Source organism: Ahaetulla prasina, chromosome 7 (assembly GCF_028640845.1).
Source record: "Ahaetulla prasina isolate Xishuangbanna chromosome 7, ASM2864084v1, whole genome shotgun sequence".
Lineage (NCBI taxonomy): Eukaryota > Metazoa > Chordata > Lepidosauria > Squamata > Colubridae > Ahaetulla > Ahaetulla prasina.
Genome location: NC_080545.1, coordinates 40,499,590 through 40,525,641, shown reverse-complemented (window position 1 = coordinate 40,525,641; position 26,052 = coordinate 40,499,590). Strand labels below are relative to the sequence as shown.

General features: G+C 42.2%; 1 protein-coding gene across 2 annotated transcripts in view; it reads left to right on the top strand.

The window, feature by feature from the left end:
• Positions 1-14,499: 14,499 nt before the first annotated feature.
• The window catches only part of NELL2 (neural EGFL like 2), a 551,557-nt gene continuing 540,004 nt past the window's right edge, over positions 14,500-26,052 (top strand). For both annotated transcript variants that reach the window (XM_058191222.1, XM_058191220.1), the window contains exons 1-2: positions 14,500-15,057; positions 15,400-15,528. In XM_058191222.1, coding sequence (XP_058047205.1) covers positions 15,000-15,057; positions 15,400-15,528 — 187 coding nt within the window. In that variant the 5' untranslated portion in view covers positions 14,500-14,999. The remainder of the gene's footprint in view (positions 15,058-15,399; positions 15,529-26,052) is intronic.

Genomic DNA, 26,052 nt, shown 5'->3' with positions numbered 1-26,052 from the left:
GAGGAGCAGGTTGTTGTGGCTCTTACTTATTATCTTTGATTCACTAATAATGCTGTTGGAGTTTTAAGGTTTTATGCTTGCTTTGCTTAAGCTTCGCCCAATTGGGGTGACATATAAAATCAATAAAAAAATAAAATAAAATCAATAAAATAAAATATGCCAATTGGGCAATCTATTAAGGAAATGAGATACTCATTTTCAAAAAGGGCTTTAACATGCACAGCCAAACCGGCAGGCTACCTCTGCACCACTTCCATCAGCGGCATTGGCATCTGGGTAGGCATCTGAAGGAAGAAGCTTTTATCCACTGCTCAGTGCCCAAAGAAGATAACTTGGTGGGGTGGTTTTTTTCAGAGGCATATTGCAATAACTGGGTTTTCCTCTCGCCATCCCTGCCCATAATCCTGCCTCTCTGCCTTCCATGGATCTTTGCAGCTCAGGAGTTCCTACAAATGCAGAAAAATGTCATCACGCATAAATGAGCTTTGCCAATCAGAATAAGAATATAGTGTTGTATTAGGCACAGGGAACACCAGAATGCCTGACAATGTGTCTTGCTATTAGGTCCTTGGCCCAGTGGTAGAATTCAAATTTTTTCACTACCGGTTCTATGGGCATGGCTTAGTGGTCAGGTTAAGATGGAATAACATGGAATAAGATGGGAAAAAGCTGACAAAGGCACAGAAGTTTGATAAAGTACATTATCGTTAATATATGACTTCTTGAGACAGACAAAAAAAATGTTTGTAAGAATCATCAGCATGAGCAAAGGTCACACGTAGCTTAACTGCAGACAGACTACAGGAAGCTTATTGAAATGGAAACTTAGCTAGCTTTGCAAGATACCTGTGACCTATTGAGTAATAGGACACAAGATATTTAGCTTCTGGAAAGCAGCAGCAAGGGGGGCAACAAGTGGGGGGAGCAGCAGCAGCAATAAGGGGACAGCAGAGATAGGTGGCTGTCTACATTATAACCAATTATGATATATAAAATGTCTGTATAACCATATATAGCAAATTGTTTTTCTCTTACCTGTTTCCTGTACCTGAAAGAGTATAAGAATGTCTGTGTCAGATCTCATCGGTGTTCAGTATTACTTATTTTTCATGCCACTAAATCTTGCACAATTAACCAGTTTTGCTCACCCAGGAATTCTCTGTGTATCCCTAAATTCCATAACATATTCTGGTGACCACAAAGAGACTCACAGGAAGGGGCCGTTGACCCTCCAGACGGGTTGTTCTGGCAAACGTCATCTGCCTCAACAAGGATCACTCCAAGCCGGCTCCGTGGCATTTGACATGGGAAGACGTAATCGGGAAGGAAGAGGAAGGTTCGTCAGCAAAACAACTTAGTCAAGGATCCTCAGGGTGAACAGAAGGGTTGAAGTCCGTGGACCTAGAAGACAGCTGCAGGCAAGTATCAATAAAGAGGCCTGGGTTCGAGTCCCAGCAGAAGTGTACCCAATTACTTTTGGATTGGAAGGGGGGATGGATCATCCTCCAGGAGACAGGTTGGTATACCCAAGTCTCCAAGTAGGTAGGATTGTGTGGGGTGGTTAAACCGTTGCAAGTCCTGCATTGTGACCATTGGAACGTCCGGCACATCGGGTCAGCGGTAGTGTTGTTAGGATGGGTGGAGGTTAGGAGTAAGGAAGGTGTCCGAAGGACCCCCTTACAGTGTATGTTAGACAATTTTAAAGCAGGATTTCTGAGAGATTATGGAGATCCCCAATGCGACCCTGATACTCTGCGGATAATTGTGGGTTTGAGTCCCATGTGGGGTGCCGCAATGAGTTGCCTACCTTGGGCGTGGGGTGGCCAGAAGTAGGGTCTTTGGACCCAGAACTCGTGTCAAGAGTTCATCAGAGAGTAACAGGGGATGGACATTGGGATCAATATCCATATATCAATCAGTGGCAAATAAACATCAAAGAGAAACTCACTTGGCTCAGGAAATGTCAGGTAGAAAGTGCAAAAAAATTTTTGGCTAGAGCAAAACAACAGCAAATGAAATACAACAAAATAGTGGAAAGAAATCCATCTTGAGTCAGGAAGATAGGGAGGAATATTCCCAACCCCCTCCTTATTTTACCCAGCGAAGACCAATAGCCCCTCTGACTATAAAGACTGAACCGATCACTGTACAGCCAGAAGCAGTTGATCTGAAATGTAACAAAGACAAGAAGAGAAGAGCCTCTGTGTCTTCGGTTAGTTCCGATGACTCAGTGTCAAGTCACACTAGAAGTAAAACCAAGTGAAATAGGATACTAAAAACCATAATTACCAAATTTTGCCTGGAAACACACTTAACACGGATTGAAGTCCTATCCATGGCCATGTATGCTATCCGAACAATGCCTCGTACATCCCTCAACCTGTCCCCATTTGAGCTGCTATATGGACGCCCTCCAGTGTTATTTTCTCTTATTCAAGGGTATCCAGATTTGGGGCAAAAGGGGAAATAGAGGCCCAAAACACTAGTCAAGCAATTACAATTGCATAGCAACCAAGTAAACAAGTTAAGAAATTATGTCTTAGAGCAGGTTTCACCCCCAGCAATGACACCAACACATACCTTTAAACTAGGAGACAGGGTGTGGGTCAAGCATTGGAAAGATGACACCCTGATGCCTAGATGGAAAGGGCCCTACACTGTTATAATGTGGTCTCCATTAATAGCTAAAACCCTAGAAGGGAAGAGTTGGATCCATTGGACCAGACTCAAAGTAGCAAAAGACTCTGACCCAGTACAATATCAAGTGCAAAGAACAGATAAACCCCTAGTACTGAAATTCACTAACAAGCATCCCACTGAACCTGACCGGAAAAGGGTTCTCAACGTACGATGTGAAGATAGACTCTGCTGAATCCTACCGGCAATGGATTCTCTACGCACAGTCTGAGACAACAAGCCTACAAGGTGAATACAGGCATAAATATTGAAGAACCCCAAAATCGTGCCCTGTTGATTGAGCGTTTTATAACTCAAAGTACCCCTGATATTCATGCAAAATTGCAGAAGACTGAAGGAGCATTAGGCAAGAATGTCTCTGAAATAGTGGAAATAGCCCAGAAAATTTTCAGAAACAGAGATCGAGAGGAAGAAATGAAGAAAGATGATAGGATGCAATGAAAGGCTGAGTTGCTGGCAGTTGCACTGTCAAGTAGGTCCAGAACTTGGAAAAGAAACCAGTACTAGTTTGAAAAAGCACATGGGGGACTTAAGCCAGATAGGGACCACGTAGCTGTGTTAAATGGTGGGGAACTGAAAAAGCAAATACAAGAAATCCAACAATATTGTGTGTCCCTCAGTCTGCCTTTTTGACTAACCCCAGTCATAATATCTGAGTAGGAAACAGAATAAGGGTAAAACACTAGAAAAGGGAAAACTTGAAACCTAAGTGGAAAGGACCGTGTACTGTGGTTATATGTTCTCCACTTGCAGTAAAAGTGTTGGAATCCAAGTCCTGGATTCACTGCAATCGAATTAAGCCTGTAGTTGATGAATAATGGGAAGGAGAACAAGACAAAAGCTGTCCTTTAGTGGTGCACTTAAAGAATCGCCCTCTATAACTGCCCTACCGGCAATGGGTAGGCGACGTATGGGGCAGAACAAGCCTTGTTGAACTACCCCAGAAGCTGGCTCCCTGAGCATGGCTGAAGAATTTGGATGAAGAAAACAGCGTGGGAAGATTAAATACATTTTAGGGAATGGTAGTCTGAATTTATGTAGCACACTTGTTCTTTTGGAATTGCCCCCAGTCTAAAGAGACAAGTGCTGTTCCTAAAAACATAGGCTGCAACCAGGGACAGAGTGAATCCCCTGGGGATACTGATGCTTGAAGAACCCTGGGAGTGAATCCTTTACAGTATCTTAGGAATTCTGGGACTGTGGGTACTATATTTAGCAAATGAGACTTGGCTTTGTGGAAAACCCAAAACTGACCTTGATCCTTCCCAAATCAATCCCTATAGTTGGGAAAGGTTCATTTTAAATTGACATGGGGTTTTTATGGCTTGGGTTATTGCTTGCAGTGGCCTGCTGAGTGGCAGAACTGTGCCCAACAATTCCAAATGTTGTAAGTATGTCCAGTCAACTTCTCTTACTCCTGAAGAATGTTTTGGGAATGTTGAAAATAGCAAAGAGCAGGAAAAGATTAAGGTCCAGGGGTTGGGGTCCTTGGAGATTATAGGCAAGGAGGAACTGGAACAAGTTCTCTCCTGTCACCGCTGCCTTATTTCCAGATGGGGACGATACCCTGGGTCACCCCCAAATCCCATGACCAAACGTGTTACTTCTAAGGTACACTATGGGGTAGGTCAAAGGAGGGGGGGGCTTTGCAACAATTGAGAGAAGGACATTATATACTTAAAACATTGGAATTGGGCCAGACATTGATAAACAAATCTGATTCTGCTTTAGGCCAAAGATATTGGTTGTGTTTATCTGCCTCCCCATCTGCTTATAATGCAGTCCCAGTCTCACCAGACATTGGGCAGAAACTAAGCCACCATTGCTTTTGAAAAAGATGATGGGTGGAGAATTAACACGGTAGAGGCAAAGATACACGGTGATTTCTATAACACTCCAGAAGATAGGCTCAAGATACAGAAGGATCTTGACAGACTTGAACATTGGGCTCTATCTAACAAAATGAAATTCAATAGTGAACTTGAATAGAGGGATCTTGGAGTTCTAATGGACAACCATTTAGATATGAGCCAGCAGTGTGCAGCAGCTGCCAAAAAAAGCCAACACAGTTCTCAGCTGCATAGACACAGGGATAGAATCAAGATCATGTGAAGTGTTAATACCACTTTATAATGCTTTGATAAAACCATACTGGGGATACTACATTCAGTTTTGGTTCCCACAATGTAAAAAAAAAGCATGTGGAGACTCTAGAACGAGTGCAGAGAAGAACAACAAGGATAATTAGGGAACGGAAGCAAAAAAAAAACATATAAAAAACATGGTTCCTGAAACTGGGTATTTCTAGTCTGATGAAAAGAAGAACTAAGGGAAACATGATAGCAGTCTTCCAATATCCCACTGTTGCCACAAAGAAGAGGGAGTAAACCTATGCTCCAAAACACCTGAGGGTAAAACAAGAAGCAATGGGTGGAAACTAATCAAGAAGCAACTTAGAACTAAGAAGAAATTTCCTGACAGTTAGAACAATTAATCAGTGGAACAACTAGCCTGCAGAAGTTGTCAATGCTCCAACACTGAAAATTCTTAAGAAAATTGGAGGGCCACCCGCTCCGAATCTGACCGGACACTAGTGCAGTCTCAAATTCAGACCTATCTGGTGGCGATGAAGGTGGCAAAACGGGAGTATTTTTCCAACCTCATTGCATCTGCAGATAACCGCCCAGCCGCCCTGTTTCGGGTAACCCGCTCCCTTATTCATCAGGGAGCGTTGGAAGACCCCCAGGGACGAGCTGAGGAGTTTGTACAGTATCTGCAAGATAAAATTGCTCAGATTCGGGAAGGGTTGGACGCAGATTGGGTAGGTCCGGGCGAGATGGCGGAGGCTGGTCTTGATGTTTCCATCTGGGATGAGTTCGATTCTGTGACTCCTGAGGACATGGACAGGATACTGGGGAGGCTGAATGCGACCACATGTTTATTGGACCCGTGTCCCTCCTGGTTGGTACTGGCCACCCGGGAAGTTACACGTGGCTGGCTTCAGGGAATTGTTAATGCTTCTTTGACGAAGGGTATTTTCCCTTCCGCCTTGAAAGAGGCGGTGGTGAGGAACCTCCTCAAGAAGCCTTCCCTGGATCCAGCCATTTTGTCTAATTATCATCCTGTCTCCAACCTTCGCACACTCTTTATTGAGAGTGTGGTCGCATGACAGTTCCCTCAGTACCTGGATGAAACTGTCTATCTAGACCCATTCCAGTCCGGCTTCTGGCCAGGTTACAGCACAGAGACGGCCTTGGTTGCGTTGGTTGATGATCTCTGGAGGGCTCGGGACAGGGGTTGTTCCTCTGTCCTAGTCCTATTAGATCTGTCAGCAGCCTTCGATACCATCAACCATGGTATCCTGCTGCGGCGGCTCAGGGGGCTGGGAGCGGGGGGCACCGTTTATCGGTGGTTCTCCTCCTATCTTTCCGACCGGTCACAGATGGTGTTGGCAGGGGGGCAGAGGTCGACTCCGAGGTGCCTCCTATGTGGGGTGCCACAGGGGTCAGTCCTCTCACCTCTTCTGTTCAACATCTATATGAAGCCGCTGGGTGAGATCATCCGTGGCTTTGGGGTGCGATGTCATCTGTATGCGGATGACACCCAGCTGTACATATCCACCCCAGGCCACCCCAACGAGGCCGTTGATGTCATGTCCCGGTGTCTGGAAGCCGTACGGGTCTGGATGGGGAGGAACAGGCTTCAGCTCAATCCCTCGAAGACCGAGTGGCCGTGGATGCTGGCTTCCCAGTACAGTCAGCTTACTCCATTGCTGACTGTTGGGGGCGAGTCGTTGGCCCCCATGGAGAGGGTGTGCAATTTAGGCATCCTCCTGGATGCACGGCTGTCTCTAGAAGACCATTTGATGACCGTCACCAGGGGGGCTTTTTATCAGGTTCACCTGATTCGCCAGTTGTGTTCCTTTCTAGACCGGGTTTCCCTGCGCACAGTCACCCATGCCCTCGTTATATCTCACCTGGACTACTGCAATGCTCTCTACATGGGGCTCCCCTTGAAGAGCACCCGGAAGCTCCAACTGGTCCAGAATGTGGCCGCGCGGGTGATAGAGGGAGCACCTCGTGGCTCCCATATAACATCTCTCCTGCGCGGACTGCACTGGCTCCCGGTGGTCTTTCAGGTGCAATTCAAGGTGCTGGTTACCACCTTTAAAGCGTTCCATGGCGACTTCCGGTTTGGCACCGTAGGTGATGGCGGTGATCTTTACGATCACCAACCTCTGGATTATGTGGAATCGCTAGGACAGCTTAAATCTGCTGCCCAGCGGTTCGGAAAACCCCCTCTTCGGGAGAAGGAGAAGGGGTGAGCTGAGGGCAGAGGTTGAATTTCCCTAAAGCCCCTGAGAAAAAAGGGGTTTGAAGGGTTAAGTTCCCTCCAGTAACCCGAAGTGCTCCAGATCCGAGGATTCTTCTGCTTTGGCGGAACCAATCACCACGACCAAACGCCGAGATTTATTTTGGACAATAAAGGATTATACCGGACAGAACGAAAGTGGGAGAACTTTAAGCAAGTAGCCAAGCCGATTCCCCGATACTTTGTAACAAGCTTGAAAACAGCAAGAAAATGGAGGCGAATTGTTAACAAGTTAACGAGTGGAAAGCGAAAGTGATACTTTCAGCGTGTGCCTCTGCAGTTGGTAATTTGCATGTTACTTGCTGCTTTAACTCTTTGCTGCCTGCTGATAGAATCTAGGAGATTTTTAAATACTGCTTTAAAAGACTGTGTTTCTCAGAAGTTAAGAAGATTTAAAGTGAATATTAAGTTGGAAATAAATAAATAAATAATTTTATAGAAGATGGCAGCCAAACAATTAAAGTCTACTGTAACAAAGAGCTCTGGAACTTTATCAGCTGGTGCCTCTCCAGCTCATACAGCAGAGACTAGAACATTGAATTTAGAGGCGTTACAAGAGAACTTAAAAGGCTTTATAGAAGAAAAATTTAAAGTTATAACTGATGAGATGTCTGAAATGAAAGAGCAGATATCAGAAATTCAAGTGGGAAATAAAGAAGTTAAAGAAGGATTTGTAATGGCAGTACAAAGTTTGGCAACGAATGTGATTTTATTGGAAGAGGAGGTTGAAGTAATTAAGCAACATAATTCAAAATTAGAAAATAAAATGGATGAATTTCAAAGTAAAATGGAAAAGACAGAGGATGAAATAGTTTTGATACAATACAGAAATATGGAATTTGCTCTTAGAATCCGAGGTTTGAAAGAAAATAAGGAAGAGAATTTAAGGGAAATTTTTCTGAAGTATTTGCTGAGATATTAGCAGCTCGTCCAGCAGATGTGGCTTATCAAATTGAAAAATATATCGTGTGAATTCTTGGATAGCAAGGCAAAAAAGTTGCCAAGGGATGTTGTTATTTATTTTACAAACAGAATAGTGAGAAATCAGATTTTGCAAGCTTCATATAAGGGGAGAAGATTCAGATTGCTGGTCAAGATATCTTGATATTAAAGGAAATTCCACCAAAATGTTAAGGGCTAGGAAGGAATTTGCCTTCCTGGTGAATGAACTTAAAAAACATCAGATTGAATATAGATGGGATATTCCAACTGGTATAATAGTATATTATGCAGGGAAAGTACATCGTTTCAATACGGTTGGAAAAGCAAGAGAATTTTATGTTGAGGTATTAAAAGTTGGAAGTCTTCCCTCATTGGAAGCTAGAAGAAGGGAGGCTGAAGTGAAGGAAAGAGAAGTGAAGCAGGTACAAGAACAGATTGTGATGGAAGAAGATTTATTACAAGTGTTGGAAATACCTACGACGGGTTTAGATTCAAAAGAACAAAGGCTGACTAGAGCTGCTGCTAAACGCAAGGAACAAGAGATGAAGGCACAACAACAACTGGCAACTACTACAATGGAAACAGTGGGAGGAGCAAGGCCTAAAGTAAAATGTGATTTGCGGCTGGTGTTCCAAAAGTTTCCTTTGGCCGATAATGGCAATTAAACTATTATCTTGGAATGTTAATGGCCTGAATTCACCGCAGAAGAGAAGGAAAGTATTTCATTATTTGAAATAATTTAAAAATGACATTACCTGTTTACAAGAAACACATATTAGATCTTGCTAAATGTTGGAGATGCGATTGTGAAGATGCTACTTATTACCATATATGGTGGACTTGTAAAAAAGTTAAAGCATTTTGGATTAAAGGCTGGTGGATCATGCAGAATATTTTGAAAAAGAAGATTAAGTTTACTCCGCAGTTCTTTCTACTAGGAATAATTATGGACTATACAGCTATAGAGACTAAATTGATTTTGAACTTAATAACAGTCGTAAGACTTTTGATTGCTCAGTATTGGAAGAAAGAAGAATTACCTACAATCGAAGAATGGACACTCAAAGTATCAAATCTGGCAGAGATGACAAAAATCTCCGCTTATTTGAAAGACTATATACTAGAAAAATATATTTTAGAATGGAAAATGTGGATTGATTATATTTAAAATAAGTATCAGATAAAAAAAAAATATCGAATAGCATATGAGTAAATTTAGGAAATATTTTGTATTAGATATATTTTTGAAGGAGAGGGGAATTGAGAGTGTGACTAAGAGTGGTGTGACTAAAGATTATAATTTAGGAATTATTTTGGATTATGATTGTTAGTTTTGATACCCTGCATTTTGTTCTGGGAAGTCGGGGTGGGGGGTGGGGGTAAGGGGAGGGAATTGGGGGGTTTGGTAGAGATGGAGTGATGGTTAATGTACAGGGATTATTGAAGAAATATAATTAATGTAGGGTCGGGTCTGCATAGTTACCATTTTAGAACGGTGGGGAAGGAGAAAAGAGAGAGTAGGAGGTAGGAAAGAGGAGAAGAGGAAGGAAGAGGGATAGTAGAGGGAGAAGGAAGGTGTAGGGTGGAGGGAGGAGTGGATGTAGATAAGAGAAGGAGAGGACGGTTTGGAAAGTAAAAGAAGCTAGAAGAGGGAAGAGTGTTAAAAAGGGTGGTGGTGACTGGGCAAGCCCGACTAATTGTATATAACTGTACATTGGATGAATTATTTGATATGATTGTAAAAATAAAACTTTTTATAAAAAAAAAAAAAAAAAAAGCTTTCCATGGCTTAGGACTGGGCTATTTACGGGACCGCCTACTGCCACAAACAGCCTCCCACTGACCTGTGCGCTCCCACAGGGAGGGCCTCCTTGGGGTGCCGTCGGTGAAACAATGTCGACTGGCGACTCCCAGGGGGAGGGCCTTCTCTGTGGGGGCTCCTGCCCTCTGGAATGAGCTGTCTCCAGGGCTTCGCCAACTCCCCGACCTTCGGACTTTCCGCCGTGAGCTGAAGACTCTTTTATTTCATCGAGCTGGGCTAGCCTGAATAAGTAATTTTAAATGGGGTTTTAGTTTTATATTGTTTAGTTTTTAATATTCTGGCCATTATTTATATAAATTTTAGTCTGTTCTTAATTTGTATTTATTATACTTTTTAACTGGCTGTGAACCGCCCTGAGTCCTTCGGGAGAAGGGCGGTATACAAATGTAATAAATAAATGAAAGAAAGAAAGAAAGAAAGAAAGAAAGAAAGAATTAATGAATGAATGAACAAATGTTGAAAAACCATTGTCTGAAATGGTGTAGGGTTTCCTACCTGGGCAGGGGTTGGACTGGAGAGCCTCTGGTGTCCCTTCCAACTCTGTTAAGACTGTGCAGCCACCCTTCCTGTTGCAGAGCAGAATAAAAAAACAAAGAGTTTTGTCTCAAGGCATCACCCCCACACCCCCACGACACACACACCCTGCCTCTTTCCACAGTGAGAGAAGATAGGAAAGAGCAGAGTTCTTGATTGATTGTTGTAAGCTAAAGAAATGAAGACTAAGAGAAAAAGTTTTTATAGAATTCATATTCCTCACTCTCATGTCCATGGCTCTACATGAAAAGATTTTGTTTCCCATTCCCCTCTGGGAATGAAAACTCCCAATACCTCCTTGAATACTTAAGAAAAAAGACAGAGAGAGCCTCGACAAGCGCTTCCACTGCAACCATTGATAGCAGGGACTTTGTGGGGTTTGTGAGTAGTCCTAGGAGAAGACTTATTCTACATGAATAAATCAGGTGTGGTAAGGGAAATTGCCAAGGACTTGCAGGACCAGGCGTCCAAGATGGGTCAAAGGTTACAAACAAGGGACATGTGGTTTTCTTGGTTGCCTGGGTCCAGCTGGGTTAAGCAGGTGTTATTCATGCTGATATGTGCAGTAGCAGGTCTAGCCTTTATTCCTTGTATAATCCCTCCGTTCAAACAGCTAGCTATAAGGGCAGTGAAAGAAATACAAGTGGAGAAAGAGCTAGTTCTGTTAGAATGCCTTTTTGACCATCAGAGTGGCTCTAATCCTCTTGATGGAGATGAAAAATCTGATACAGGAACATATGTACAGCTCACGCCCTGGGGACTAGAGAGAGTGCCTCCAGAGAATGAGCATTGAAAAGCCATTCATATGTATTACTCATCATTCTCTTCTCTTTACTATATATTCTAAACTTGGTTTGGTTATGTTCTGCGAAATGTTATATGCTTGTTTTGTTTATTAAGAAGTGTGGAATGTTATCTACTGAAGAGCCTGAAACAGATGAGAAATAGTGGAAGTTTCTGCACAAAATAAACTTCCAGAGGGGGCAGTAAGATGGAATAACATGGAATAACATAGAATAAGATGGGAAAAAGCTGACAAAGGTACAGAAGTTTGATAAAGTACATTCTTGTTAATATATGACTTCTTGAGACAGAAAAAAATATGTTTGTAAGAATCATCAGCATGAGCAAAGGTCACACGTAGCTTAACCGCAGACAGACTACAGGAAGCTTACTGAAATGGAAACTTAGCTAGCTTTGCAAGATACCTGTGACCTAGTGAGTAATAGGACACAAGATATTTAGCTTCTGGAAAGCAGCGGGGAGGGGGGGAGGGGTTAACAAGTGGGGGGGGGGCAGCAGCAGCAATAAAGGGACAGCAGACATAGGTGGCTGTCTACATTATTACCAATCATGATATGTTAAGTGTCTGTATAACCATATATAGCAAATTGTTTTTCTCTTACCTGTTTCCTGTACCTGAAAGAGTATAAGAATGTCTGTGTTAGACCTTATCGGTGTTCAGTATTGCTTATTTTTCATGCCACTGAACCTTGCACAATAAACCGGTTCTGCTCACCCAGGACTTCTCTGTGTATCCCTAAATTCCATAACAATGTGACTGGGTAGGTGTGGCCAAGTCATAGAAATAAAAACCATGAGGGCATAACAAAAAACAATCACACTCACTACAGAAACACACAAAATCTCATCAAGCTGCATAAATTTCAAAATATAAAAGCTATAGTATAAAATATAAAAGACTCATAACATAAACTTTGATTGCAAGCATACTCACAAAATTAACTGTCTACAACACACCATATCAATATTGAATTTTTCATGCTAATTTTTTTTAAAAAAGAGCAACTTACCCCAAATTAGGCGAAGGCAGGCAGAGTCAGGAGTTGCTCACAGGCTGATCAGGGCCATTCAGTTGGGCTGCGAGCACTGCATGGGATGGAGCCACGGTGGTGAAGCAAGCCAGGAAAGCTGGAGGCCAGGGACAGTGGGGGTGGGGGGAGCTTGCTAGGCTGTGAGCGCTGTGGCTCATGTGGGATGGAGCCATGGCAGTGAAGCAAGCCAGGCAAGCTGGAGGCCAGGGATGGGGTGGGAGGCAACTTGCTAGGCCATGAGTGCCATGGCTTGTGTGGGAAGGAACTGCAGTGGCAAAGCAAGCCAGGCAAGGTGGAGGCTGGGAATGGTGGTAGGGGCTAGCGCGACTCGCAGGCTTACTTACTAAGGCAGGCATATCAGGGCCGCTCAGTTGAGCCGCATGTGAGAAGGCAGGCAAGCTGCAGAGACTGTGTGGTCAATGCAAGCAAGGAGCCACACAGTGTGCTATGCTGGGAAGGTGAGGAGTGATTGGGCAGGGTGGGGCGAGCAGGTGGGTGGGGTGAGGAGAACAAGTGGGCGGGGGTGAGTGGGCAGGCAGGTGGGGACAGGGCCAGCCAGAGGTGGTATTTGACAGTTCTCTGCAAAATTTCTGCTATTGGTTCACCTGAACCAGTCCAAACTGGCTGAATTTCACCTTTGCCTTGGCCCCAGGAGCATCAGTAGCTGGGTCTATAGGAATTTAGGATCAGAAGAATTGGACATTTATCCAGGAATGTCAAGTTTTACTGTACAATAAGCTGCAAGCTTTACTGTACAATATCCCAGTGTAATAGCTGCTTTAACTCAAGTAATACAGCAGGATCCCCCATAACTGGTAGGTTGATTTATTACCTTACTTGTGGTTGTAGCAATAATTAGCCCAGTTTGGGGATCATACACCTTGACATTGTTTTTTTCTACTCTCTGATTTGTTGGCTTGTGCTCGATGTACCCTTGGAGTATTCCAAGGAGCTCTAGCTGTGGGATAGTGGGGGGAAAAGAACAAAAAAAGAGGGAAGAATAACTCAAGTACAACCCCATACCATCTATAAAAACTGGGCTAGAACTTTCCTTATCTTCATATGTAACTCAACAAATGGAGGGTATAATGTAAACCTGAGCTTAGATAGACTTTAATTATCTGGGGAGTACAAGCTGTTTCTTTGGAGCTCCCACCCACCCACCCAGTTTATTTATTTATTTATTTATTTATTTATTTATTTTATTTTATTTTATTTGTCACAACATTATATATAAGCATAAGCATGAAATAACTATACGATATATAAGCATATATATAATCATAAGTATGTAATAACTATATGAAATTGGATACAATCAAAGGGAACATTTGGACAGGAACGGTAGGTACGTTGGTGCTCTTATGCATGCCCCTTACAGACCTCTTAGGAATGAGTTGAGGTCAAAAGTAGATAGTTTTTGGTTAAAGTTTTGGGGATTTTGGGAAGAGACCAGAGTCTGGTAGTGCATTCCAGGCATTAACAACTCTGTTTCTGAAGTCATATTTTCTGCAGTCAAGATTGGAGCGGTTCACATTAAGTCTAAATCTATTGTGTGCTGGTGTATTGTTGTGATTGAAGCTGAAGTAGTCTTCAACAGGAAGGACGTTGTAACAGATGATTCTATGAGTTAAGCTCAGGTCTTGTCGAAGGCAATGGAGTTGTATCATTTCTTCACAGTTTCTAGGTCACATGAGAATTCTGAGACCTGCCCGAATGTGTTTCTTTAATCATGGCAAATTGAATGAATAGAGATGCGCAGGAGGTTCTTACAGGTAAAAGGGGACCAAGATGGGCCATTCTCCAACTGCTGGGGACGGTTCAACTCTCACTGTAGGAATTTCCAGCTTTAGATCAATCGAACAGGGGTCACCAACCTTTTGGACCTCAGGGACCACTAAATTCATAATTTTAAATCCCATGGACCACTAATATGATTTAAAAAAAATATAAATAGTATTTAGTGCAATATAAAAAATGCAAATAATTTTTCTGCGGACCACCAAAATTTCCTCACGGATTACCAGTGGTCTACAGACCACCAGTTGGTGACCACTGCAATAGAGGGTTGCGCGCTGTGTGAGGACTGAATGGGGACGAATGCATCTTTGGCAGAAAACCAAAGCCGGGAACGAGGTCCAACTGGAGAAGGATTTCCCGGTTCTCGGCGCTTTCCCATCTGCGGAAGGGACTGAAGCACGCGTCGAGGGGCGCGGGAGGTGCCTTAGGGCCAGCCCGCCCAGCCGCCTGTCGTCACCAGCCGCAACCCGCCTCCTCCTCTTACAACCTGTCGTCGCCTCGGTCCCTTTTGATGCTACGAGGAGGAGCCTGAAGTCTCGCCGGCGCCGTTCGATAGAGAGGCGACGGCAACAGCGGCGGCAGCGGCTCCTGCTGCTGCTATTGGTAACGGCTGCGGGGCTTGGCGAGGAAGCCTAGTGTGTGTGAGAGAGAGAGCTAGGCACGCATTAGGTTCCTCTTCCCCACGCTACTCGCCTCGCTTCCCACAGGGAGCTCCTGGCACTGCCCCACGCGGGACGTGGTTTCCGGCTCTTTTCCCCCACAGTTTTAGGGACAGGGCCGGCTTCGGGCTTTGCGGCGCCGGGCTGCTGCTGCTCTCGGCTTGACACGCCCGGGAGGATGCTGCAAGCTTTGGGGCTGGTTCCGATTTCATTGACCTTCGCTTGCAGGAGCCTTAGTTTTTCCTAAGGGAAAAGAGCCTCCGCGAGAGATTGCTTTTTTCGCCGTGATCTGCTTCCGGAGGAGGACTTTGCACTGAACGTCTCTCCCTCTCCAGTCCTATGGAATCCCCGCCGGTATTCGCGAGCACTTTGTGCCTGCTCTTCTGCCTGAGCTCAGGTAAGGGCAAGGAACCAAGGGTTCCCCACCAATTTCCTTTCTTCCCCAACCCCCACGGGGTGCCTTTGATCCGGGCGGCTCTTTAATCTCTTGGGAAGAATTGGGATCTGTCTCCGCCAGTGAAGAGGTCGGGAGGAGAGTTGGAGGCCAATATTAGAACCCCAGAACTTTGCCAATGGACCGCACGAAACTAGGTCTCGTAGCCTGAATGATAGGTGCGGCTAACCCAAGGGGATCTCGGGTCTATCGTTAGAGAGGAGAAAACCGAGGTCGGGGGAAGAAAACTGCGGAGGGAGAAAAGTTGCCCCATTACGTGGTAATCTTTTATTTTTCTGGATTCAGTTTTCGGCATTGGCGTGGACCCTTCGGTGCAGATTGATGTGCTGAGCGAGTTGCAGTTGGGGGACTCTGTGGCTGGAGTGTGGCAAGTTCCGGGACTGCACAACGGCAGCAAAGCGTTCTTCTTCCAAGGTAAGGATGCCCAACCTTTCTGGGTTGCAGCTGTGGCTGAGGGATGATTCTCCGGGAAGGGTCGGCTGAGCTTGCAGACTCAGGCATTTGATTGAACTTTTTGCATTAATTTTGAAGACAGGTGCGATTCCATTGGGCTCACAAGGCAACATTTCCTCAGGAAGGATTCTCCCAGTGTTTTTAAAGCATCGCCTATTTCCTACTCCCCCCCCCCACTTCCCTTCACTTTTGTAGCTCTTCTTTGATTGATAGACCTTACATTAAGGGTCAGCAGGGAATATAGTGGCAGATGGCTTATTTTGCTAGCCAGAGAAAGCCTTGCATAATAAATACAGATTAGTTTAGACAGGCTGAAATTGGTTTATTTGCTGGAACAGGCTAAGCTTTTGGGTTAATTGTCGCTTAGAAGAAAATGCTGGCAATATGTCTATGTCTGGCATTGCAAATGTTGCATAAATAATGACAGTCACTTAAAAACATTTGCCTTTTCCTTTGATTAAAACTCCCCAAACTAACAAAATAGAAAAAACTGCATTATTTCTATATACAATAGTAGTTTTTAATTAAGCTATTTTTTCCTTATGATTCTTTTATTCCTTAGTTTGCAAACAGCAATATCTTCCATGAGATTGATATTTAATGAATTGTTTTATAAAGATAAAATATTTTCTGTTGAAAGTGCATTTGTTGTTTCTATTGGGATTTATTTTAGCCAAATTACATAAATTAATGTGTAGTGAAACTAAACTGTGGAGCTTATTGCATTAAAAAAAGTTAGTTAATGCATAATTTATTTAATGTTGATAATTATTATTTTAATGTAGTTAAATTGTTTAGAGAGTGGACTGGTAATAATATTTATTTATTTATTTTATTTTATTAAATTTTTATACCGCCCTTCTCCCGAAGGACTCAGGGCGGTGTACAATATATTGTTAGGTATTCCAGTAATGATTTTTTTAAAAATTTCTTCCATGGTGTCAAATGTAAGACAAGTGTAACTTTATAAAACAAATGTAAAAACACTTGTAAATAAAAATTACAGCCTTTTTCAGATTGGGGTAAAATCCAAAAGCCCAATCAATTTCAGATTTTGATAATGAACTATTCCAGATATTTTTAGAGGTCACCAGGTTGGGAAAGGCAAGTCCATAGCTGCCCACATAATCACTGGAGGTTCTGTAGACACTGTTCTTCTACAGATCAACCAGAGTGTGTCACTATAACCATTATCATAAAATATTCTGGGCATTTAAATAGAAAGAGTGATACATGCTATTTTTATATAGAGGAAGCCCCATTGCCCCAAGAACTACAATAACTGCCATTCAACAGAATGAAAATATCAAAAGTCAGCTTTGGGACTAGTAACACGAACACTTCAGAATGGTGCTCGTTGTTGTAAGGGATAGATTTGTTCTTGTCTTTTCTTTAAAGAAAAAAAATTAATGGATTTTTTTTGACATTTTAGAAGTTTTAACATTTGTTTTTGTTTTGCTTCTACTTTCCCTTTTTATTCTTCCCCAAATCAAATCATTCAGTAGAAGCGTTCATTTTTAGTTCCTATTTATTGCTACATATCACTAATCTGTGGTACATCATAGGAAGCGATATACATTTTTCATCTTGGATGAAAAATAAATGAATATATAGAGGCATCTGCCCTACCTTATTTTGATTCTTATTGCTGCCATTTTCTGATTCTCAAAGTTCTGAAAATCTGTGTAATTTCTTGCCCAAATGATGGCAAATAAAGATCTGTAGGCATTCAAGAATATTCCTTACCGAAGCTAGGCATTTTGCTTAACATATATTAGTGCTTTATAGCTAATAGTAAGCTGATTCCAAAATCTGGGTAGATGCTTGGAGATCTTATTACTTCATACAGAGAGAAGAACGATTATTTCATGTGCCAATGGTGACATGCTACATAAAAATTGCCTGCTGTTAAGGAAATGGCTCTTTCTCTGTTGTCCTACCCCACCACAAAAGAGAGAAATCTGGAATGAAAGACAATGAAAGAAAAACAGGAATTGGATTACCTCTAAATATTCAAGATTGTTAACTGGTTTTTCATTGCTGAACTGTATTGTGTGTTATACAGAACAAATTAAGACTGATTAAGGAATTGGGAAAATGTAAAGTTGTAACATTGAGGCCATATAAAATTGTTTTGCCATGCAAATCTGCTTTGTCCTGTTATTCCTGGAGTAATGTCAATTGGTCAATGTAAAAAACCAATCAGATGTTTCCTTGTGATGCAATCTCATGAAACCCATTAATTCTGTGCTGATCAGCTGAGTTTATTTTTTATTCTTGTGTTTATTTGTGTATCTCAGTGTGTGTGTCTGTGAGAGAGAGAGAGAGTGTCAGGCTGCGTCTGATTATATCTAGGAAAGAATACACCTTGACTTCATTTGAAAATAAAGAAAACTACTTTTACTAGGTACATCTTGATTGCAGCAGTATAAAGTTGGATCTGAGGCAAAATATGGCTAACATTTCATATCCCCCCATTTGTCCCTCCTCTCCTCAGGAGGTCAGGCTGGTCTGGTCCAATGCCAGCTCCTTCTCGGGCCCCGTGGTAATCTTCTTCCGCGGTCTCTAGCTGTTAATCATCTCAGGAATGCAGTGTCTGTTGAAAAAGTCCCTGCTCTTAACATTCAGCCGTTAATCACCCCTCCCCCACTGTTATGTCAGACGACACTCTTAAAGGGCCCTCTTCCCTTACCCTGTATGGGGCAATGATACATCTTACATCCTTAACTATTTTACATTACAGAAAGAACCCTTTTACATTGTAACTACTGAATATAAATTGTACAAAAAATATGTGAGGATTGGAGTGGAGGCTGACATTCGGCCCTTCTGCAACAAGGACGTCAGTCCTAGAAAGAAAAAGAGAAAAGTTAGGGTTTGTCAGGATATTTTTTATAGAATTGTGCTATCTTTTCTGAAGCACGAACATCTTCCTTGTTCACCCATTCAGCTTGGGACAAAGGGAAGTGCTTCCAAGCAATGAGATATTGAATTTTATTTCTATGTTTTCTTGAATCCAAGATTTCTTTTACTTCAAAATGTTGTCCGCCCTCTATGAGAATTGGTATAGGAGGGGGTGTATGGTTTGCACGGAAAGTAGACGTGTGTTCTGGTTTCAGCAAGCTTACATGGAAAACGGGGTGAATTCTTCTAAGTGTTTTTGGTAATTCTAGCTGTATAGTCACGGGGTTGATGATTTTCACTATGGGGAAAGGTCCCACATACTTAGGTCCCAGTTTTTTAGATTTTTGAGTGGTTTGTAAATATTTGGTGGAGAGATAAACTCTATCTCCAACTTGGTATTTGTTCTCAGGGGATCTTTTTTTATCCGCTTGTTTTTTATGTGCACGGTGAGCGTCATCGATCGCCTTGCGAGTCATTTTCCATGTGCTTTGTATTTGATCTATCCATTCTGACAAGGAGGAAACTGTGGTTTTTTCCTTTGGAAGTTCCGAAATGGGAACAAAGTCTTGGCCTGAAGCTATTTTAAAAGGAGTAAATCCCGTGCTACTATGAATTGAGTTATTGTAGGCGACTTCAGCAAAAGGTAGTAAGTCTGCCCAATTGTCTTGTTGATAGTTAATGTAGCAACGTAAATATTGTTCTAGTACCGAGTTTGAGTGTTCACAACTTCCATTAGTCTGGGGATGATGGGAGGAGTTTAATCCTTGGGCGGAGCCAATCAGTCACAAAAATTCTTTCCAAAATTGAGAAGTGAATTGAACTCCTCGATCTGAGATGATGCATTCAGGAACTCCATGGAGTCTATAAATGTGTTGTACAAACAACTTCGTCAGAGTCTTCGAGGAGGGTATTTTTGAACATGGAATAAAATGGACTTGTTTGGAGAAAAGGTCTGTGACTACCCAGATTACAGTATTGCCTGCACTTTCGGGTAGCTCCACTATGAAATCCATGGATATTTCTTTCCATGGGGCTCCTGGCCGGGCTACTGTTTGAAGTAGTCCAGGAGGTTTTCCTGGAGGCCTTTTAGATGATGCGCAAACAGGGCAACTTGTTATATACGATTGAATGTCCTTTTTAAGACTTGGCCACCAAAATTGTCTTTTAAGAAGATGCAAGGTTTCGGCTTCCGGGTTGGCTCCGCTGTGTTAAATGGCAGGCGATTTCAGTCCGCCCGTTCTTTGTGATTCTGTGAGAGCTGTTTAGACAGCGTTAATCTGCTGTCAACAGCTCTTAAATCTCTGCCCTTGGAGGGAGGGAGGAGATGAGCATTTGAACTGAAGTTGAGCCCCCAAGAAAAGCCCCAGAATGATTTCTGGTGGTTTGTTGGGAACGCTCCTTCTATAGTTCAAAAAAAGCTCCAGAATCCAGAACGCTTCTGCAAAAGCAGAACAAAATGCAGCGTCCATCTCCGTGACTGGAGAGGATTATTTGATAAACTGTCAACACGGAAAAAGCCGATTGCAGGAGGGCCGGCATTGGATTGTAAGATGATTTTAACTCCCTGACAGAGAAGTTATTCGTATTCAAGAGTGGAAATGAAGAAAGATGGCGTTTTGTGTTTTGAAAGTGAAAGCTAAGGAAATGCTGATTACAATTGTTGGCGTGGAACCTTTAAGAAGAAAATAACAAGATTTTTTTTTTTAAATGGAATTCTTTTTAAAAAAAATCTATTCTTTTTTTTTTTATTATCTTTTTCTTACAGTGTTTAAGAAGAAAAACTTATTGGGTTTTTTTTTCTTTTTATTCCCCCCTTTCTTTTTTCTTCTTTTTGATATTACCGTATATACTCGAATATAAGCCGATCCGAGTATAAGCCGAGGTCCCCAATTTTACCCCAAAAACTGGGGTAAACTGGGGACTCGAGTATAAGCCGAGGGTGGGAAATGAGGCACCTCCCGGTTGGGGAAACCCCCCCTCCCCCAGCTGAGAAGGCTGGCGGCTCCCCCGCCCCGCCCTCTCACTGCACCGGCAGGGCTTCCGTCCGGTAAAATGTGAAAAAAAGAAAAAAAAAAAACTCGAGTATAAGCCGTATATACTCGAGTATAAGCCGAGGGGCTTAAAAAAAAAAAAAAACTCGAGTATAAGCCGTATAGACCCGAGTATAAGCCGAGGGGAAGTTTTTCAGCACAAAAAACGTGCTGAAAAACTCGGCTTATACTCGAGTATATACGGTACTTAGTTTAAAAATGGCTTTTAAGCAAAGAGATTTAGCCACTTCTAAAATATTGGAAATTTCTTCACTTCAGGTACGGAAATTGAGAGAGGATATTAAAGAAAGTCTAAGGAATTTTTTACAGGAGCTTATGGAGGCTCATCTTTCAGAAATAGATCAAAAATTTAATGAAATGGAGAAAGAAATACTGGATTTTAAAGATTTGATGGAAGAGCAGAGCAGGGAGATGAAAAAATTAAAGGAATCAATTACCCCATTATTGTTATCTAGTACACAGACAGAAGAAAGACTGAATGAATTTAACCAAATTAATTTAGATTTGCAAAGGAAAATAGATGAAGTTCAAATTAATTTGAATTTAGAAAATAAAATAGATGATATTCAGGTTAAGGCTGATAAAGCAGATGAAGAAAGGCTTATATTACAATATAAATTAATGGAATATGCTATAAGGGTGAGAGGATTAAAAGAGGGTAAAGGAGAAAATTTGAAAGAGATTTTTATTCAGGCCTTTGCTCAGATAGAGGGAGTGGAATCAGAAGATTTTGAAGTTAATATTGAAAAAAATTATCGTGTTAATTCTTGGTTGGCAAGGCAGAAGTGTTTACCGAGAGATGTGGTTATTTATTTTACAAATAAGAGGATTAGGTATGGAATTTTGCAAGCATTTTATAAAAATAAATTTCAAATATTAGGACAAGATATAATAATGATGAAGGAAATTCCTCCTAAAATGTTAAGAAAGAGAAAAGAATTTGCCTTTCTGGTGGATGAGCTTAAGAAACATCAGATATATTTTAGATGGGAGGTTCCAGTTGGTTTAACACTGAATTATAAAGGAAGAAAGTATTTTCTCAACACAATCTGTAAAGCACGAGATTTTTATACTAATGTATTAAAGATTGGGAATTCTTTATTAACAGATGTTAAGTTGAATGGTGAATAGATGGTGGAAAATGTAAGACAGAAGAAGGAGGAGAATGTTTAACTCTATTATATATGATTATGGTTAATTTTTGTAAATGATTTATTGTGGATATAAATGTGTAATTTTAGGGGTACTATTTGATATATTTAAGGTATAAAGGAATAGGAAGATGGAATATTGTTTAACTTTGGAGGATAGATAGTAAAATTTAGGAATTTGGATTAAATATTACATTTAAGAGATGGATGTAATGTTAATTAGAATGTAATTGTTATAATAGGTATATTTTGGATAAGTTATAGGTGTAATTTTAATAATGTTATTTGATATAAGTAAGGTAAAGTGAAGATTTTAACTATTACAATTGATATTTTGGATATTTGTAATATTATTTGTGGTATATAAATGTTAAAGATGTGAAAAGATGGACTATTGCTTACCCTTGAAGGTTGGACAGAAAAATTAAAGAAACTAAGTTGGAAATATGAACTATTTTTGAGAGACTGCTTAAGGAAGAAAGACATTTTAGAAGAACCCTTGGTGAATATTGGAAGATGGAACGTTGTTTTGATATTGATTGATGAAGGTTGGATATTAAAAATTATGTACTTTATTCAAGAACAAACACTAACTCAATCGGAAACTTCTGAGAACTCTAGGAGTGGAATGGTCTGATATATAATGGATTGGAAGAAAAGTATCTTCTTTGTCTCTGGAAGGGGAGTGGAGATTTTAAGGAATGATTATGGATTATGATTTGTGCTAGATTTTAATTTTTGTTGTTAGTTTTATACCCTGTATTCGGTTCTCGGAAGTCCTGGGGGGTGGGGGGAGGAAGGGGAAGGGAGGGGGAGGGGGTAGAAAATGGATTGATAGTTAATGTACAAAAATGATTGAAGATGTATAATTAATGTAAGATCGGATCTGCCCGGCTACTACTTTAGAATGATGGAAAAGAAGGAAGTAGAAGAGAGAAGGAGGAAAGAGAAGAGGAGGAGGAGGAAAGGAAGGAAGAGGGGAAGAGGGAGAAGAAAGGAGTAGGGAGGAAAGAGGAGAGGATGTAGATAAGAGAGGGGGAGGATGGCTATGGAAAGTAGAAGAAGGTAGAGAAGGAGAGTCTAAGGAAAAGGAAGGGGGTGGTGACCGGGCAGACCCGATTAATTGTATATGATGGTACATTAAATATGTTAATGGATATGTTATTGGACAAGAATATCAAAATAAAACTTTTTTGAACAAGAAGATGCAAGGTTTTCACAAATCCAAAATGTCCTGCCATTTTGGCATCATGGCATCGTTGTAGGATGGTTTCTCTGAGTGATAGAAGAACATATAGTTTCGCTCCAACCCAAGCCAGTCCATCACAGAGCGTGCATTCATGCGAATGCGCCAAGAACCAGTCATCGGAGTTCAAAGCTTCCTTAAACAACTTAGTTCATCTGGCAGTGATGTCTCAGTTTTGGTATGGCTTCGAGTTATAGCCGGAGCTGCTAACTGCTGAATGGGAAGTATTGGGCAAACCACCTCGGAGCGTGTACCATTGTATTGGGGCAAACGTGAAAGAGCATCTGCCAAAAAGTTTTTTCCTCCAGGAATGTAATGTAAGGTGAAATTAAAGCGGTTAAAATATTGAGCCCAACGGGCTTGTTTAGGTGAAAGTTTTCTAGGAGTTTTTAGCGCTTCTAAATTTTTGTGATCAGTCCAAACTTCAAAAGGATGATTAGAACCTTCTAAGAATTGTCTCCATGTGCGAAGAGCCCAATGAACTGCAAATGCTTCTTTTTCCCAAATAGCCCACCGTCTTTCAGTTTCAGTCAATTTTCGAGAAGTGAAAGCACAAGGTTGTAGTTTACCATCGGCATTGTTTTGGAGTAAAACGGCTCTGACTGCTACATCACTAGCATCTGCTTGTATCACAAAAGGAACATCCATGTCGGGGTGTTTTAAAATAGGTTCAGCGGCAAACAGTCGTTTCAATTTCTCAAACGCTGCTTGACATTCCATTGTCCATTCGAGAGGTAATGATGGTTTGGGTTTTGTATCTCCTTTAGTTTTTAAGAGGTTGGTGATTGGCAAAGCAATTTGAGCAAAGGAGGGGATGAATTGACAATAAAAGTTTGCAAATCCCAAAAAACTTTGTAGCTGTTTGCGTGTGCGTGGGGGGGCCCATTCCAAGACAGCTTTCACTTTCTCTGGGTCCATTTCTAATCCATCCGCCGATATGCGGTACCCTAAGTAGTTTATTTTTGTTTGATGGAAATCACATTTGGATAGCTTGCAATAAAGTTCTGCAGATAATAACTTTTTGAGAACAGCTCTTACTAGTTTAATATGTTCTTCCATTGTTTCTGTATAGATAAGTATGTCGTCAAGGTAGACAAGAACCCCTTTAAACATGCTGATGGTGTATTTCATTTATCAGTTGCATGAAAACTGCGGACGCCCCCTGCAGTACAAACGGCAGTACTCGAAACTGGAAACACCCTAGAGGACAGTTGAAAGCGGTTTTCCATTCATCCCCCTCCTTTATACGAACTCTGTAGTAAGCCTCTCATAGGTCTAATTTGGTGAAAAACTTTCCTTTCGCTAGATGCGCTAACATATCTTTCATGAGCGGCATGGGGTATACGTTTTCGGCGCATACCGCGTTAAGATTTCTATAGTCAACAATAAGACGAAAAGAGCCATCTTTCTTTTCTCGGAACATCACTGGTGCAGCCACACGGGATCTAGCTGGTTGGATAAACCCCCACTCTAAGTTTTTGTCTATAAATTTACGTAGTTCCCCCAATTCTTTTTGGGTCATGGGATAAGCTTTTGGTTTTGGAAGCTTTACCCCTGGAAGTATGTCTATTGCACAGTCAGTAGGCCTATGGGGAGGTAGAACATCTGATGCTTTCTCACTAAAGACTTCTCACAAGTCCCAGTATTCCTTAGGTATCCTCTCCTCCCCTTCTATTCGCTCTGTCATTGCCCCCATCACGTCATGGGACATGGCCACGGTAGATCCCTCCTTGGTTTCTCTTTTCTCCCCTCTTAGTGTCCTAGAGCGAAAACATAAGACTCCCGTCTTCCAGTTAATATGGGGGTTCCACTTCCGTAGCCATGACAACCCTAGCAACAGGGGTTGGTCCATCCCCGGGGCTACTATGAAGTTTAGGACCTCACGATGGTCTCCCATTATCATTTCTATGGGTTCTGTTACAAAATGGGTGGGTCCTCCCCCTGCCACAGAGCCATCCAATTGGGCAAAGGCTATGGGCCTACATAGGGTTCTCAGTTTTAGTTCCATTTTCTCTACTACCTCGGGACTAATGATGCATCTAGTACACCCAGAGTCTAGTAGCGCTAGCATTTCCCCCTTATTACACGAAGAGGGGACATGCAGTTTGACCGGGATGTCCCAGTGACCCCGTGTCCAACTCACCAGAAGATCTTCATCGGACTCTGACGTGGTTTTGCTGTCATCGGATTCGGTCAGCGTTTCTCGCTCCTCCCTGATGGGAGTGGCCTTCTTGGCAACGCCTTCTCCCACCTTTGCCGGCTTTCGTGCCTTAGCATCTGGTTTCACTAGTTCCTTTTCACCATCAGGGGTCGTCTTAGGTACCAGCTTCGCCCGACAGTCAGTTGCTTGGTGGCCTTCTTTACCACATCTGTAGCACGCAGTCGAGCGTTGCCTCCCACTCTCTGATGTAAGGGCATCCCTTGGAGGACCTCTAGGAAAATAGGCAGGGTTTGGCCTTCCAGCGCGCTCTCTTCGGCTACGATCCTTCGCTAGCTCGATTTCCATCTCCGCTGCCAGGGTGTACCAGCCGTACAACGTGGTTGGAGAGGCCCATGCCCGACACAATTCATACAGCTCTCCATTCAGTCCATCTTTGTAAATGTCCACAAGGGTCACCTCTGACCATCCTCTCATCAGGGGAACCAGATCACTGAACTCCTGGCTGTAGTCAGCCACTGGTCCCCTACCTTGCCTGATAGTTTTCATCCGGCCTTTAGCTTTCTGGTCGACATGCTGTGAGATCCAACTTAATGTCAGGCTGCCTCTGATTATATCTAGGAAAGAATACACCTTGACTTCATTTGAAAATAAAGAAAAGTACTTTTACTAGGTACATCTTGATTGCAGCAGTATGAAGTTGGATCTGAGACAAAATATGGCTAACATTTCATATCCCCCCATTTGTCCCTCCTCTCCTCAGGAGGTCAGGCTGGTCTGGTCCAATGCCAGCTCCTTCCCGGGCCCCGTGGTAATCTTCTTCTGCCGGTCTCTAGCTGTTAATCATCTCAGGAATGCAGTGTCTGTTGAAAAAGCCTGCGCTCTTAACATTCAGCCGTTAATCACCCCTCCCCCACTGTTATGTCAGACGACACTCTTAAAGGGCCCTCTTTCCTTACCCTGTATGGGGCAATG